At 42.2% G+C, this 18428-nt stretch overlaps 1 protein-coding gene and 1 pseudogene across 6 annotated transcripts in view; both read left to right on the forward strand.

Annotated features, from left to right (window-relative positions):
• The window catches only part of MYO3B (myosin IIIB), a 548027-nt gene that overhangs the window by 65288 nt on the left and 464311 nt on the right, over nt 1–18428 (forward strand). For all 5 annotated transcript variants that reach the window (XM_079135472.1, XM_079135470.1, XM_079135469.1 and 2 more), the window contains exons 4-6: nt 855–959; nt 1203–1302; nt 3905–3981. In XM_079135472.1, coding sequence (XP_078991598.1) covers nt 855–959; nt 1203–1302; nt 3905–3981 — 282 coding nt within the window. The remainder of the gene's footprint in view (nt 1–854; nt 960–1202; nt 1303–3904; nt 3982–18428) is intronic.
• On the forward strand, nt 9152–11042 carry LOC306656406 (NAD-dependent malic enzyme, mitochondrial-like; annotated as a pseudogene). The gene has a single exon. The product of its transcript is annotated as an NAD-dependent malic enzyme, mitochondrial-like (transcript).

An 18428-nucleotide genomic window follows, 5' to 3' on the forward strand; every position in this document is an offset into this window, starting at 1 on the left:
GCCTGTGATATCAGGGTGTTTACATGCCCTGCGTCAAACAGTGAAGAACGCTTGATTTAAGATTGCTTGTAGCAAACCCAAACCTGCACATTGACTTCTGGAGTTAGCAAAAATTATCCTTGAAAACTCTTCAATTGCTAAGAAAGTACAATAAACCTGCTTTCTGTTCTCATACTTCAGTGGTATAAAACAAAGATGCAAAGTAAAATTTTGTGGTGTTTTAAATTATAGGGAGAGAGAGAGAGGCTTAAAGTTGTCAAAAAGTTGAGTATGAGAAGGCCAAGTGCACCTATGACATAATTCTAGCCCCATAAAACGACGTGCATTGATTGGTACATCTAGAAAGAGCTACTAATCAGGCTTCTGATGTCTGGAGGGCATCACTGAAAATCACTGAAATTTATTTCCTGTTTGTTATCAAGGGCATCCATCTTGCCTCTTCCAGTCCTTTCTTATCCTCAAAATGCACATTTGGAAAAAAAAAAAAAAAAAGAATAATAGGCATATCTGATGAAAAATACCCAATAAGTCACCATGATTACTTATAAGCTCCCCCCACCAATTCTAAATAAGAACTTGTGCTTTCATGTTTTACTTGATGATTAAAAAGTTAGCTTTTTGGGTGAGCACTTTGGCTTATAAATCATCACCTTGAATAAAGAACACAAGTGCACACAGAGCTAGATTCAACTGGCTAATGGAAATCTGAAGTTTAGTTATTCCAGGCTGGAGTTTTGTGATTAGCAAATATGCTACATTGAATGAGTAACCAGTGAGATTCCTTCCTAATTGATGTTTCTTTTCTTTTGTTTTTGGTTTTTCTACTCCTTTCTGCCTGGTAACTCTTGTCACAGCTGTGTAATGGGGGCTCAGTCACTGAGCTTGTCAAAGGCCTTCTCAGATGTGGCCAGCGACTGGATGAAGCAGTGATCTCCTACATCTTGTATGGGGCCCTCTTGGTAAGAATGTCCACTGAGCTGGGGATGGCAGCAGATGGAACAACTGGTCCGTCACATGGGTCCTCATTGCATATTAATGAAAGGGAAACTGTCATTTAATATGCAAGGATTATTGACAGCAAGAAGGTGTAGCCAAATGTGGACTTTGATTAGACTTTTTAGTAGTGGGGTAATTGCTTTAAAATAAGCGTGTAAATCTCCCCTTCCTCTCTCCTGCCCTGTGGTGGCCGTGGGGCCATGCAGGGCCTTCAGCATTTGCACAACAACCAGATCATCCACCGGGATGTGAAGGGGAACAACATTCTTCTGACGGCAGAAGGAGGAGTCAAGCTCGTTGACTTTGGTAATGACTGTGTGTCGTTTGTTTTCTTGATGTGTGCAGTTTAGCCAAAGGGGACAATTTACTGCAATCTCAGAAGACTGGTGCCTCTCTGCTACACCACAGGCTGAGGGACTTCTCCAGTCAAACGCAGGCTGGGGAGTGGGGGGCTTACCAGATGGATCACCCTAGGAGATGCTGTTTGTTAATCGATTTTCAGCTTTAGTAGCAATTTTATTAGAGATAGAAAATAAAAGTGTTGCAAAAGAACTTGCTGGGATAGTTTTTGGTTTTCTGCTAAGAATTTCACATCTCAGGGCAATTGTCTATAATTTGCATTTTGTCATCTCTTCTTTCGCATATGAAAAGAGAAAGCAGTTTGATTTTTCAAAGGACTTTCACTAGCCTTAGGTGTACTTATTCCCTGTGAGCAGAAGGTAGGATAGTCCTTTGGGCCTTGGAGCTAACATCCCTTTAAATTGTGATTATTGCTACCACACGTGAGGCTGGTTGAACTGACATATTACGGGGAAATGGAAGGATGGGAGGAAATGCAGCCAATGTCACCTGAGGCCAGAGAACTGAAATATCTCTTCACAACATTCAGACATTCATATTGGCAAACCAACAAACCATTTGGTTTTCCATTTTAGGTTTATGGACTGGTTTATTATTATAAATGAGTTCAATACTAGTTAGTCTTCAGGGTCATTGTTACATGATGGGAAAATATTTAGATAACATTTCAAAATGTTATCAATGTCATCAGAGTAAAAAACGAGACTAACAATTTTGAGTATTCATTGTTTTATTGGTAAGAACGAATTTGGTATAAAAATATGTCAGTGAATCATTTGCTTTCCAGAATAAATTACTTAAAAGCAAATGAAGTTGTTTTAGGTGTATTCATTTGTTTACAAACAAATAAGCAAAGAAAAATAGGAGGGGAGTATTTTGTTCTTATGCTTCTCTCTTAATAGGAGGAATAGAGCTTCACATTGCGCTGTGTGCACAGCGGAGATGTGTTTCCACAGGATCCTGAGGGCAGTATATATGTTGAGAGGCAAATAGCCTGCAGGATGCAGTTAAGGATTAATACTGATTTATCCACTTACAGAACTTTGTGATTTGCCTGAGGGTTAACTCCTCCTAGTTTTTCCAGGAGAAGTTCCCTAAATGTCCAATTGCAGCAAAAGAAATTTCTAGAAATTAAAAATGGGAAGCTATAGTGGTCTTTACCAAAATTGTCTTAGGAAAGTGGGAAATTACCTGTGGCAAATAGAGTTTAAAGCGCCTTCTTGCTGGGAGCCGTGGTGCACCCCTGTAGGCCCGGCTACTCTGGTGGCTGAGGCGGGAGCAAAGGGTGAGCCCTGGAGTTCCGAGACCAGACTGGGCCACATAGCAAGACCCCATCTTTCTGATGGAGCAAGCAACTATAAAAAGAGCCACCCATGGGACCTTGGAAAATGTAGGCCACAGATCCTCAAGGCTGTGTCCTTCACTAACGAATACAGTCCACGTTCTGGTCATTTTCTGGTCATTAACAGCGTTGGTGCCATCCCTTATCATCCTGTTTAGGACTGTGTTAGACTTCTGCTGGTAAAAAATAATACCTTAGAATTGTAAACGCATTGCACAATGGTCCTCTTATTTGGTCTTAAGAAGAACCTTCTATATCGGGTGTGACTGTGTCATTATCCTGTTTAAGGATGAGAAAACTGAGACTCAAAGTGAGGCAATCACACCTCAGCGAAAGTCATAATTGGGACAGAAAACAGATCTCCTGACTCCTAACTTGATGTACATTTATTTCTACTTTATTCACTCATGGTGTAGAGAAGAGAGTTAGAGGACACTGACAAATTATATTAAAATTCAGGTCCTCAACATTGAGCTTTAGATAATAATGTTACTGTCAATTTCTCTTTCCATTTGAAAAACATAACTTTCTTGCCAAGTTTCCAGGCTTCTAGGCAAGATAAAGCTCTGAAATCTTTTCATGCCTACACTGATGCTCTATTATAGATAATATATGCCAATCTTCTTCTTCCATAAAATGAAGCACCTTATTAAGAAAGAAATCACCTGAACTGGGAAACAGAATAGGAAGATATTTTGGGTTGATCCTAGATATTGATATTTTTCTTTTGATTCCAAATTTGCAATGATATGGTAGGAATATTCATTAGAAAAAGTCTAATGATTCTACCTAAAGATGGAAGGATAAATGCTCTAAGATAGGGCTTAGCAAACTATAGCTCACAGTCAAATATGACCTACCTCCTATTTTTGTATAGCCCAAGGACTAAGAATGACTTACTTTTATATTTTTAAGTGATTGGAGAAAAAAAACCCAAAAGAATATATTGAGATATAAAAAAATTTGAAATTCAGATTTCAATATCCATAAGTAAAATTTTGTTGGAGTGAAGCCAAACTCATTCATGTATGTGTTTTGTATGGCTCTTTAGCCTTTTAACAGCAGAGTTGAATAGTAGTGATAAAGGTCATGTGGCCAATCGAGCCTAAAATAGTTACTATCTGGTCCTTTGTAGAAACAATTGCCAAGTCCTGATCTGGAAGCATCATCTGCTCACTGTCAAGTTCTGATACCATTTTCTTGTAGGTGTCTCAGCTCAACTCACCAGCACACGTTTAAGGAGAAACACATCAGTTGGCACCCCGTTTTGGATGGCCCCTGAGGTAAGCAGGGTGTATCTTGTTCTCTGTGTTTGTTGAGTGTCTGGATACTAGGCTTTTTTATGGGTAAGTTATATGTTCTCCAAAATTTTCAAGGAAAAAGAAATTCCTTTGTCTTCATGAAGAGTTATAGTAAGTTTTAGTTAGTTTTAGTAGTTCTGGTAAGAGTTTTATTTTGGTAAGTGGTACTGATAAGGCTTGATCTCAGAAGCAGGATTAAGTCACAGCTAGCTCATAAGGTACTTTCCTTCAATTAGAAAAAGGTGCCCCCTCCAGGAAATGTAGCCCTCTCCGGGGTCTTGGCTGGGCAAGTCCATCCAGTCCTTGTCTAAGAAAAAGTCACCTTCCCTGGATGGGTGAAGCCCCAGTGACCCGTGGCTTGACAATGATCCTCATTTCATCAGCAACAGCCTACAAATTCTAGGTAGTGACCCTGATTGTTTTCTGTTGCCAGGTATGTAGCAACTTCTCACGTACTTTGTTGGTTCTCTGCAGTAAAACATGGGATTTGGTCCTAACTTAGTTCTGGCCTCATCATAGAACTCTCTGGGAAATGACACGTGGAAGTTTAGGGAACCTTCGGGCTAGATAAGGCACGCCTTGAAATGCCAGTGTGTTCTGTTTATCAGTCAACACTTCATTCCACAGTACCTGGGCCTTTGCCTGGAGCACCTCTCTGGGAATAAGCAGAGGCTCTCTAAATAAGAGGATGCAGACAGTCACCTTCCTAGGTGTCTTTCCATGTTGTCTGTTCATTTGGACAGCCTTCTGTGTCACTGCCAAGGTGGTCTCCTCACTAAGTGATTATGTCACACTGATCTCTGCTCAGAATTCTTCAATGGTTCCTACTTGTCAATGGCCTTCTGTTTTGTGAATGAGTAATGGACAGACCCATCTTAAAAAGAAAACCCTGACATATTGCTGTTATTTACTTCAATCTTACATGTTTCTTGGATAGGCTAGCTTCTTGTCACATATCTATAGAACTATAAAATCCAAAGGAAAAAAGAGTATCTTGAAAAAACTACAAAGCCAGTGATATTCAAGTAAGCAGCTTTAGTTTAATGAGACCAAACATACTGTTTTGTGAATCTCTCTTGTCTTTGACAATGTGGTTGTGTTTCAGAGCAGGACAGCGTGGGCTGAGTCTGGCAAACCTACTATCACCACATGTGGTGACCCAGCCTTCCCACTATGTGACTCTTTTAAGCCAGTGTGATCTCTTTGTTCAAAATGCACTTCCTCTGACCTCCAACTGTTGCCAGCTTTATAATAAACAACACAGGCACTGAAATTATATTGCAAATGGTCTGGAGTGTGTTTTAATGCCTCTCCCCATTATTATTGTCAGTAGTAATAGCAGTAACATAATGACCACTGAAACAGAAATAAAGTTTTCATAGGGACCTTGTGGACTCTGCTTTGGGACACACTGTGGGATGAAGTCAAAACTTGTTTGGGTAGTAAACAAAGTCCTCCCTTCATATTCCAGCTCCTTTCTCTCTGTCCATCTTCACTTTGAATTACTTTTCCCCAACCTACTTGTTCTCAGTACCCCACCAGAGTGAACAACAATAATCCTCCAAATCCCTACTGATAGGTCATTCAATTAAGCCCTGGGGTACTGTTACATCATCACCCAGAATGACCCTCAGAGCTCTGGAAAATTCCTCCTTAATCGTCAAGTCTCAACTCAAATTCCAGTTTCCCTAGGAAATCTCTCCTAATCCCAGGGTAGAAGCCAACCCTGCAGCCTTCCACCCTCCGTTTGCCTATGGTTACCAAGCTCATAGTAGCAGGTGGGCAGGTTGTCTATCTGAATTTGAAGCTCTGGCAGGGATTTGGGATGCCCAGTTCAACACACAGTGCTTGATAGAGAGTACGTGCTTTAAAAAAAAAAAAAAAAAAAAAATAGAAAGAAAGAAAAAGAAAAAGAAAAAAAAGTTTGGATGAAAGAATGCTTTGGTAAAGAAGCCAGCAGATAAGATGAGCTGGGGCAATTTGAGGACGGCTCCACAGCTAGAGCATTAGCAAATTTCTCTGTAGATTTTGGTCGATTTGTTCTGAAAAGAAAGCATAGCTGAGGTTACTCAGCTCACATTCAGACGGCGTAACATGAAAACAGCCATTCCTGTTATAATCCATAGCAGACTGGTTCTCAGGACCACAAGACGTAATTAAGAAGGCCTGAGCCTGGCTTCGTACATTTATGAGGAGGTGTTTGTGATTCCCAGCTTCAGCTGTGTTGGACAGCATGTGAAGTTTCTATAGAGGGAAGCTTGGTAGTCCTCAGTGAGTTCCTATCACCCAGACTGCTTGGAAAGCAGTTCCCTTCTCGGCAGGGAAGAGCCAGCCACATCCTGTCTGCTGCAGTTCATGGTGTGGGGACTTGTAGCACCTTTGAGAAGCAAGTGTCTGATTGCTCCGAGCTGGGTTCTGTCAGGGTGTGTGCTCCTGTCCAGTATGTTTGGGGACCCAGACCTGCATCATCCTTATGTTTTTATTTTCCAAATGGAAACAAAGCCTCTTTTTGCTTCATAATCCTGTTAGTCAGCATTCCATAGTGTGACACAATACCTGAGAAAAATAGCTTTAAGGAGGAAAGATTCGCTTTGGTTCACAGTTTCAGAAGTTTTAGTCCATGGTCTGCTGGCTCTGTTGTTTCTTGGCTATGGTGAGGCAGTACAACATGGTGGCAGCCAGGAAGCAGAGAGGGAGGTGGGGGGTCAGGGACAAGATAAAACTTTTCAAGGACATGCCCTCAGTGACCTACTTCCTCCAACTAGGTCCTACCTCCTAGTCTTTAGAACCTTCCAGTAGTCCACTCAACTACCAATGGCTTAATCCACTGATGATGTCAGAGTCCTCATGATCCATCACTCCCCCAAAGTTCCACCTCTGAACACTGCGTAGGGGCAGCAAGCCTTCAACACATGAGGTTTTGGCAGACATTCCAGATCCAAACATCCTCCATAGGAATGTCCACAGGAAAACCTTCCATTGGTCAGTTCAGCTCAACAAATGTTTATACTCTCCACTGTGAGCAATGCTTTGGATCAAATGCAATCCTAGAAAGAATAATCAATAATGGTTCAAGTTAACTCTTTTTTTCATATGACAGCCTGCATAGTATATTGATTGTAATATGCTTTCCCTTCTGTTTGTGTGAATAAGTGGTTTTAGATTAAACCCAACAACAATGCATTCAATACCAAGGCCAGTGGAATAAAACCATAGCAGACAACCCAAGATTTTATTTTTAAAATGTAACCGAAAGATCCTTGATCCTATTTTATTTTTGAGAAATTGAGCTATGTTATTCTTTTTCCATTTTGATCTTATTTTTATTTCACAAGCTTGAGTAGCCGCAGTATTTAATTCAAATAGGCTAGACTACAACCAAGGAAGCTAATGAAATGTGGCGATACCACAATCAAATGTTGACAAGTAGTCAAGATGCACAGTTCACTGGGGCAGCTCCAAGCCGCCGCACGAATCAATCCTCACAACATTTTCCACTCATTTCCTCTCACTGCCTTATTTGGACACTACTAAAGTTGAAAAATACTGGTAGAACAGTATCACCCTAGCAAGGTAGGAGAAGAATAACTATGGAATACCCTTAGCATGCTAGTATTTTGAAATGACATTATCAGGTAAATCAATTGTGTGGTAATCTGAAAGTCAAGATCAGTATGTTTTTTAAATGAAATATCTCAGCACCACACTGTGACTACAGGGAAGAATATCTTTAAAAATGAAAGAAAGAAGTTCAACATAGAAACTATGTGTTTAGCTGGATGTGTTAGCACACACCTGTGATCCCAGCAGTTCAGAAGACTGAGACAGAAGGATTGGAAGTTTGAGAAAAGCCTGGAAGACTTAGTGAGACTCTGTTTCAAAATAAAAAATTTAAAAGGGCTGTAGCTCAGTGGTAAAGGGCACTTGGGTTCCATCCCTAGTACCCAAACAAAACAAAACTGTGTTGAGAAGATTTCCGTGAGAAAAATAGTTTGACTAATAGACAATTATTTTTCATATAATAGCAGAGGGAGGTGGATCCAGAGTCCGTTGATTAAGCAGCCCAATAACGTCATCGAAAACTCAAATTCTTAAGTCAAAACCCAGATTTTTCAGCCTCTCTGGCTGTGATTATTGTGGGCTGTGTGTTCAGTGCTCCAGGGCCGCCTTGGGGACTGCTGTGACCATGCTACCTGTGAATATCCGAGTGGCAGTGGTGACTCCAGCATTCCAACAGCCATGGGTGGAAGTGCTCAGGGTATGATCCCACAGAAGAAGCCCTCTGTTCCCATGAATGCTCTTACAGCCAGTCACCCCGTTAAACTGGGGTGTCCTCTTGTCCCAGTCTGAAGCCTTGGCCACCTCTGTAATTTCCTAGGGCTGCTCTAACCAAGTGGTAGAAACTGTGTGGCTTTAAACAACAGGGATTCATCATCTCACATTCCTCAGGCAGAAAATCGGGAGCAGGATGTCGGCAGGTCCTACTTCCTCTGAAGGTCCCAGGGTGGTGCCCTGTCTGGCTGGCCACTGGAGGTTTGCTGGAGTCCTGGTGGCTGTTGGTGTGTAGCTGCCAACTCCTGGGTCTGCCTTCCTGTTGTCATGGTGTTCTGCCTGTGTGTCTGCATCCTCACATGGCTGTCTTCTTAGGAGTGCCATCATACTGGGCGAGGCATCCTTATAGGACCTCATCTTAACTAGTTTCAACAGCAACAACCCTATTTCCAGATAGGTTGACGTGCTGAGGTGCTGGGACATAGGACTTCAACATAATTTCTTTTCTGAGGACATAATTGAACCCATAATGACCCCCCAAAGACCTACCATCATTCCTCTGTAGTAAATCATTCAAGTTTCCAAGGTAATCAGCCAGCCACTTGGTATCTGCAAGGCTGCTGGTTACTGGTCCTCACTTAGAGAGCTCAGCTTTGACACGCTGGCAGACCCAGGCCTGGGTTGCCGTAAGCTTGCCTCGGCCCTGTCACAGAGGTGCACCTCTGAGTTCCTCCTACGCTGCGTGGTTCCTCTCCCATCCTCGGGATCGTGACCACACCAGCGTATGCGGCCTCAGAACAGTTAACCTCGTGGGCTCAGGCTGAAGAAGGTTGGGGTCTCACTCTGTTGCCCAGGCTGACCTGGGCTCAAGGGTTCCTCCTGCCTCAGCCCCTGAAGTAGCTGGAACTACAGGTGAAAGAAAAGATGTTTTCCCGGTTAGGAGCAGTTGCTACTCCTTGTTTGGTGGCATGTCGTCATTTGCACAGGACAGAGAAAGGCAAACCATTCATGATGAATCCAAGAACAAACAAGGGAATGGCATTTACATTACAGGAAGGACAAATGGTTGGTCTTCAAGGACTTTTACCTCCTAAAATAGAGACACAAGGTATTCAAGCCTTATGATTACATAAAAACTTGAAAAAAATGAATAGTCCTTTGGAAAAGTACATCTATATAATATGAATACAAGAAAGAAATGAGAAACTTTTATAGAATACTACAAGATGATATTGAAAGTCTAATGCCAATTGTATATACACCAACAGTTGGTCTCGCCTGTTCCCAGTATGAACACATCTTTAGAAGACCCAAGGGATTATTTATTTCAATCTCAGACAGAGGTCATGTTAGATCAATTGTGGATAACTGGCCAGAAAATCATGGTAAGGCTGTTGTGGTGACTGATGGGGAAGGAATTCTGGATCTTAGAGATTTGGACGTCTATGGAATGGGAAACAAAGTAGGAAAACTTTGCTTGTATACAGCTTGTGCAGGAATACAGCCTAATCAGTGTCTGCCTGTGTGTATTGATGTGGGAACTGATAATCAAGCACTCTTAAAGGATCCGTTTTATGTGGGCTGGTATCAGAAACGAGATTATTCACAACTTTATGATGATCTGATTGATGAGTTTATGAAAGCAATTACTGACAGATATGGCTGGAACACCCTTATTCAATTTGAAGACTTTGGGAATCATAATGTGTTTAGGTTCTTGAGAAAATATTGAGAAAAATATTGTAGCTTCAATGATGATATTCAAGGGACAGCTTCAGTAACTCTAGCAGATCTTCTTGCAGCCCCAAAAGTTATTAGTAAACCAATCACAGAACACAAGATTCTATTTCTTGGAGCAGGAGAAGCTGCTCTTGGGGTTGCAAATCTTATAGTTATGTCTACGGAGAAAATGGCCTTTCAGAAGAAGAGGCACAAAAGAAAATCTGGATGTTTGACAAGTTTGGTTTATTAGTTAAGGGACGGAGTGCTAAAATAGATAGTAATCAGGAATCATTTGCTCACCCAGCCCCAGAAAACGTACCTGATACTTTTGAAGATGCAGTAAATATACTCAAGCCTTCAGCTATAATTGAAGTTGCTGGTACTGGCTGACTTTTTACTCCTGCTGTGATCAAAGCCATGGCCCCTATCAATGAAAGGCCTATAATATTTGCATTAAGTAATTCTACAACAAAGACTGAGTGCACCCCTGAAGAAGCATATACACTTACAGAGGGAGGGTGTTTGTTTGCCAGTGGTAGTCCATTTGGGCCAGTGAAACTCCAAGATGGGCGAGTCTTTACACCAGGTCCAGGAAACAATGTGTACATTTTTCCGGGTGTGGCTTTAGCTGTTATCCTCTGTCAAACTTGACATATCAGTGATTATGTTTTCCTAGAAGCTGCAAAGGTACTGACAAGTCAATTGACAGGTAAAGAGTTAGCTCAGGGGAGACTTTACCTACCACTTGCTAATATTCAGGAAGTTTCTATTAACATTGCTATTAAAGTTACAGAATCCCTATATGCTAATAAAATGGCTTTCTGATACCTGGAACCTGTAGACAAGACCAAGTATTTTAAAGAAAGAATATGGCAAAGTGAATATGATTCTTTGCTGCCAGATATGTATGAATGGCCAGAATCTATGTCAAGACCTCCCCAGATAACAGAATAGAAGCACTCACACCAATAGATATTTCCCATGCTTCAGGGAACCCCTTTTGTGAGACAGAAAGAGATGTTATCAGATTTATGGTGTTTCTGGATTTTTTTCTTCCCCCACTACTTTATTTAACTTATCCCAAGTATCTTCATGTCTGTTGGGGGTGAATGTATTAAGGCCCACCAATACCCTACAATCAACCATAATGCTTCGTGTCCTAATTTGTAGCCATACCACACCCAAGAGATGTTTAAAATGTGTTTGTGGATGTCTTCTCTTGTACTTTTGGTCCTGCTTGCCAAGGTATTTGTTATTTACATATAACAAATATGTAAATATGTATGTTATAGGTAACAATCTAACATCATCCGGTTCTTTAGTTCTTCAAAAATAGAAAGTTACATCTGTGAATATGAATACCAAATTTTGAGGAAAAGCCAAATATTAAACAAATTTCAAAGAAAAATTGTTAATGTCTGAAACTTTATCTGCTTCATTTTACCTTCATGCTCTGAAGTTCTTTTATACTAGACAGACCTAAAGAAATATGAAAAAAATTTCCCTTTTTCTTATTTTCTGGAACTAATCAAGGCTTAACTATAACTTAAGGAGAGAGTTATGGGAACTAGTACTGGCTTTAGACAAAGCAGATTTTTGCAATAGTGTATAAAAATCACTTTTATTTAATAAAGTAATGTCTTAAAAAAAAAAGAGCTCAGCTTTGCTTGTACTGGTACGCGCACATACCCACACACACCCACACACACACACACACACACACACACAGCTCTCTCTCTGCCTCTGGTGTCTGAGGCAAATACGGTTCTTTCTGAATGTGCCAGACATATCAAATAGCTTTCCCATGTAAGCTTCTACATCTTCAGAATTTTGTTCAGTATAACCTACATACTCTCTAGTCCTTTTTTTTTTTTTTTTAAATTATTTCATGTTTTCCGAGTTATAGCCATTTGCCTCAACCTTCTGTTTATTTTCTAGAGCTGGGGCTATAACTCAGTGGTAGAGCATGTGCTTAGCATGTGGCATGTGGGAGGCCCTGGGTTCCATCCCCAGCAAAATACACACACCCTTCTGGTCTCCTGGCCTGTGATTTTAACCTGTATCTTAGGCACGTTTTTCCCCCCAACACAATCTTTCTGTTAACTATGTTGTCTCTTCTTTCCTCCACTCTTTCCTGACAGTCAATTTCTTATAATAATAATATGAATAATACTATCCCACATTTGCATAGAATTTTTAGAAATATTATTTTGTAAATACAACTACCTGTGAGCATGCCAATTAGGATGATTACATTAGTATTATAGATGAGGGATGCAAGAGACAGCCAGTCCAAGTGTCCATGGACATAGAGTGGCTAGGTGGGCAATGGTAACTGGAATCCATATTTTGTGACCTGCTGAACTAAGGCATTTCCAACACAACCTATGCCCGCTGTCAATATCAGCATTGCTCTGCCAGTATTTGTATCAAGCCCATGTCAAGTAATGCCCTAGTTGATAGCCAAAAGCCACAGAAGCCTATTTTGTGTTTATTAATGGTGATAATGAGGGTTAGGGATAGTTGATATGTGATCTATCTTTCCCAGTTATCACAGGCGTGATGGCCCCTGAATGTGCATCATGGGGGAGGGGACAGATGAAATGGGGGTTGGTCCTCACCCTGGGATATTGTGCCACTGAGAGAAGCTCTAGATTACCAGGTGCACACTCAACCATATAGAGCCATCTTAAAACCAGCAGGCTGAAGGGGTTCAAACCCTTGAGAGCGCTGAAGTACACTGGAAACACATGCAGAGCAGGAAGAATCAAGGAGTATATATGTAGACTCTTAAAAAAAAAATGCCTGTATTTAGCTGGTATACTGGTGTGACCATGCTGACTATTAACACATATAAACACATTCCCATTCCGGATGGTAAATGGCTGTCTTCCAGAGCCCCTTGAGTGTTCCTTAGCTGCTAGAGGTGCTGTCTCTTTATCCAGGACATCCCTGACCTCCTAATGGCCCAGCAGCTACAGGGGGTGAAGTCTGTCTGGCAAGCAGAGAGCCTCCAGGGTCAGCTCCAGTGATCATCCTTCCAACATCCAGTGCCACATGCCAGCTGATGGGCAGATGTTTTGAATATGGTGGTTGCTGAGCCAGTGTGTAGTGGAAAGGAACCTCTCACTTCCTGAGGACTGGACGATCTATTGGGATAGGTGCTTTTGCATTGCGTTCTTTTATTTCATTCTTACAACATCTCTCAATAGTAGTTACCATTTCTCCTTTTTGCCACTGAGATAAATGGGGCTTAAAGAAGAGTCAATTCCCTTACCTAATAGGTGTTAAGGCTGTTTGGCTTTTCAGAGAGCATGAGAATGCAAACCCTATTTTGCAGGTGAAGAAACCGAGGCAGGGAAGGAATTCTTGCACTTGCACTGTATAGGGCATTCATGCAGGCTGCTCGGGATGGAAGGTGTGTTCCAGGCAGGGGCCTCAGCCCATCCAACAGAGGCACACAAAGATATGGTGGAAGGGTGCCCTGAAATTGGAATGTGAGGCACATCGTTTGAAAAGATACACATGAAGGAACTATCACCTACAATTTACAGCCTGACTACACTTTGCAATCCCAGCAATGCAAGAAGCAGCCCATGTGGTAAGGACCCTGGATACTTGGCATCTTTCTAAAACAGCTAAAGGTCTGTTTCTGTACTGGAAAATAGACTTGTGGATAAAATAAACATTTGCTTCTTTTTAGAATTTTTCCCCCCTTTTTACTTCCATCTGCTCGTTGTTGCAAACAACAGCTAATCAGTTGAGCAGAGAAACAGATGTGCTGTGACGGCTCCCCAAATGGGTCTCTCTCTGCCTGGCAAAGGGTCGTTGATGGGGGATGGTTGCCATAACAACCAGCTTGCACCAATGCAGACATATCGCAGGCTTTTTGCAACCACTCTTGACTTCATTAATTATGCTGTTCCCAGCTAAATGATATGATAATGCCATTTCCTTTGGCACTGGCAGGAATAGAGATGAAAAATGAGATTTTTTTTGTTGTTGTTGAAGGGTTGAGAAAGCCATAAAACACTACTGTGTCGAAATAGTATTGTTGTCATTATTATCATTTTATTTCCTAAGCTCTAGCTAATGAGTTTGATTTCCAAATAAGGGTTAGCATTTATTGAGGTCTTACTATTTGCCAGGCACTAAGTGCTTTACATGTATTCACTGATTCATAATTTTCAAAAAACCTCATAAAGTCAGTGATGTTACTAATTCAATGTCTTACATTAAGTACATAAGTCACCTATTCTTGTCTTTGGACAAGTTATTAAGTGATGTCTCAGAATTTGAACCCAGATAATTGGTTCTAAGATCCTCACTCTTAACCACTATATTATAACACATTATTGTTATAACCACACATGTACTGGATAAGATGTGAATCTTTCTTTATTTGAAAAAAATTTTTAGTTGTATATGGACACAATGTCTTTATTTATTTTTATGTGGTGCTGAGGATCAAACCAGTGCCTCACACATGCTAGGCAAGCACTCTTACCACTGAGCTACAACTCTAGCCCCCTTTCTTTTATAAAAAATTATTTTTGAAAAGAATTATCCTTCCTAGTGTCAATCTAAAATGAGCAATAGAGAAATGAGTCTTCAAAGAGTTTGTTCCAGAATATCAAAGAACTGAAATTACAGATATGCATGGTTTGGATGTGAGGTGTCCCCCAAAAGCTCACATGAATGCAAGGTTCAGAGGAGAAATGATTGGGTTGTGAGAGTCCTAAACAAATCAGAGAATTAATCCCCTGATGGGGATTCACTGAGTGGTAACTTGAGGCAGGTGGGGTGTGACTGAAGGAGGTGGGGCATGGGGGCAGAGCTTTGGGTAAATATTTGTATCTGACGAGTGGAGTCTCTCTCTGCTTTCTGATTGCCATGTGAGCTGCTTCCCTCTCCCACACTCTTCCACCATGATGTTCTACCTCACGTGAAGTGAGGAATGGAGCTGCTGTCTATGGATTGAGACCTCTGAAACTGTGAGCCCCTCAATAAACTTTTCTTCCCTAAAATTGTTCTGGTCAGATCCTTTAGTCAAAGCAGTGGAAAAGCTAACTAAAACAGCATACTACAGCAGACTGTAGGCACAGCCAAAGAGTTTGGGACTAGGGGAAGCTTTACAGACAAAAGAAAGAAGTACACAGAAGAAGTTTTGCAATGATGAGAACACTGGGTACAGGGGCTCATCCCAGGAATTGACGTTAGTTCGTTGGTGGAGATGGTATGTGTCAGGCAAGTGTTCTTGTGCAAGTGACTCACTGTCCTTGTGTGGTTAGCCATCTTTCTGTGACTCATGTAGCAAGCTGCAGTTTGGAAAAAATGTCCTTTGGTATCTGTGGGTCCAGGCATAATGCCTGAGTGCCTCTTCTTGGCCTTCCAGCTCTATCTTATCCGGTTTAGACATAAGTGACTTTTTCTTTTTTTTTTTTTTTTTTTTTTTTTTTTTTTTTTTTTTTTTTTGCGGTACTGGGGATCGAACTCAGGGCCTTGTGCTTGCAAGGCAAGCACTCTACCAGCTGAGCTATTTCCCCAGCCCGACTTTTTCTTCTATTGATAACCTTCACACTAGTACATTGAGGAAAATGTAATATTTTAACACAGCGATGAAAGTCAGCACAATTAAGGCCCCAGGGAAAAATCTAGAAAAATAAATTTCTTTAGGATTGAATTTAGGAGACTTCAGTTTTTGTCTTAGCTCTGCCACTCATCTTTAAAGCACAATTATGGCTCAGTTATTTTGGTTTTATCTTTTAAAGCAGATTTTTATTGGTGCATTATAATTATACATAATGGTGGGATTCATAATGACTTATTCATACACGCACATAACATAATTCGGTCCATTTCATCCCCCAGTGCTTCCCCTCCCCCTCCCCCTCCCTCTAGTCCTGCTCCTCTACTCTACTGGTCTCCCTTCTGCTTCCATGAGCTTCCCCCTTCCTTCTCCTGACCCATTTTTTTTCTCTAGTTTCCACATAATAGAAAATAGATGACCCTTGACTTTCTGAGTCTGGCTTTTTTCACTTAACATAATAATATGGCTTCAGTTTAGGTACAAAAGTTAAGTGCACAAACTTTGGAGTCTGCTAGCTCTGGAAGCAAATTGTAGATACTTACTTGGCCTCTTAACCACTGACCATGGGCAAGTTACTGAGTATTCCTAACCAGTAAAATGGGGAGACATTGAAAGGTAAAATGGGGAGGGGGAAAATGCCTACAAAGACAAAATAAAATAACACATTAAAATTGTTTGGGGCAAGTCAGGTGAAGTGGTGCACACCTGTAATCCCAGTAGCTCTGAAGGCTGAGGCAGGAGGATCTTGAGTTCAAAGCCAGCCTCAGCAAAAGTGAGGTGCTAAGCAACTCAGTGAGACCCTGTCTCTCAATAAAATATCAAATAGGGCTGGGGATGTGGCTCAGTGTCGAGTGCCCCTGAGTTCAGTCTCTGGTACTCCCCCCAAAATGGGGGGGGGGCAGTACCTGGCTTAGTAGGTGCTTTAAAAAGTGGTGGCATTATTGCCCTAACTCTCACCCCTGCTGAACCTGTTCTTATCTGTAAAAATAAGGACTGACTTGGGTAGTTCTGCTCCAACTTCCCTTCTGTTTTACAGAGAACATCGGCAGTTTTTAGAGGAAAAGCCTGTTCCAGCTCTCATGTCCCATGGCCCTGGAGTTCCTTGAATAATGAGGGTGACCCTCTTGGGAAGGTGAACGATGATGAGGGGTTGACTTTCTGGGTCCATGGCACCAGGTCCTCTTATTTTTACTTCATTTAGTTGATTTTTCAGTGATAGGAATTAAACCCAGGACCCTGGCATGCTAGGCAAGTGCTCTACCACTGAGCTACAGCCCAGGCCACCTGGTCCTCTTTTAAAGGAGTGGGCAGGGCTGGGGGTATAGCTCAGTGGTAGATCTGCCAGATCCTGGGAGCTCAAGAGATTCAAGTGAGAGATCTAGAATCTCTCACTTTAGGTCTTTGAGCCAGGGCAGTGGCACACACACCTGTAATTCCAGCAGCCCTGGAGTCTGAGGCAGGAGGATGGCAAATTCAAGGCCAGCCTCAGCAACTTAGGGAGGTCTTAGCAAGATCCTGTCTCAAAATTAAAACTAAAAAAAAAAAAACAAAAACCAAAAAAAGATCTGGGGATGCGGCTCAGTGATTAAACATCCCTGGGTTCAATTCCCGGACCAAAACCAAAAACAAAACCCAAAATCCCAAAATCCCAAAACCCTTTAGATCTTTGACCAAAAGCCCTGTGGGCCTTTCTCTAGCAGTGTTCATCTCTAAGATTCTGTAGCTTTTGCTGTTCCCTGGTCCCCTCCAAGTGCCTTTTGATAGTCTGAGAGATTGTTTCCCTTCTTGCTCTGGATATAGAGCAATCTGTCCTAAGGATCAGGCAGATTCCCTGCCTTCTAGCTCTGGGGCTGGCCCTGCCTGCATTAAGAGTGGCTCGTCCTTCTAAGACCCAAGGTGCCACTCGGCACTGGGGTCCCGTGGGTGAAGGGCCCATGGCAGGGGTGGAAGAAGGTTGCAGGCCCACCTTCCCTCCCCAGCCCCAGTGATGTCTTCCCTTTCAGTTGCAGCTCTCCGGGGCAGTTGAGTCATAAATCACATGTCAGTGTGGAGGTGGGGGGTGGCCCTGTAGGCGGTGGTGACATGCCACCACCCTCCTCTTGGCAGGTCTAAGTATAGGACCCTGTCTGAAGGCTTCAGGTCCCAGATGGGCATACACACGTAAGGCCCAAAGCAGAGGCCTCACTTCCTCTCCACCCTGGGCTTAGCAGGAAGTGTCAAGGAGTAGCCTCCACCAGCACTTGGAACTTTCCAGGCTATCCTCCCACTGGCTTCTGGGGAGGTAAGGAGGGTCAAGGCATCTTCGTTCCCCCTTCATCATCTTTTTCCTGCAGGAGCAGAAGCATTTGCTGAAGGAACATCAGAGTCGACCCTCCCTGTCCCTGAGCTTTGAGTTCCGAGTTACCTGGTCTGGTCCCTGCTTGTCCAGGGAACAGAGGCTCAGCCCTGGGAGGGGAATTCATGCCCAAGCCAACAGTGCACCTGCTTCCTTGCCTGATGATTTGTCGGAGGAAAGCCAGGGGAAGTGGCAGTCAGTGTCAGGAAGGGGACTCCAGAGGAGCCTGGGAGGAGGTGACGCAGGAGCAGGTGGAGGTGGGGAAATGAGTGTTTATGATGCTCTCCTCCATCCCAGGGATTTTCCACACCGTCTTTAGTTTTACAAAATGAAACAGAATCACTCTCTGATAGGAATGAACGACATTCCCAAGGACATCCTTATTTGCATGGTGATAAGAGCCTGGGTGAGGACAGAAATCAGAAACTACTTGCAGATGAAGAGGCATGCCCCTGCAGGAATATTTGGATATTCTGTCTAATTGGCTTTCCTTCCTATTTTTCAGATGCA

Source organism: Sciurus vulgaris (genome assembly GCF_902686455.1).
Source record: "Sciurus vulgaris genome assembly, chromosome: 3".
In the NCBI taxonomy this organism is placed as follows: Eukaryota; Metazoa; Chordata; class Mammalia; order Rodentia; family Sciuridae; genus Sciurus; species Sciurus vulgaris.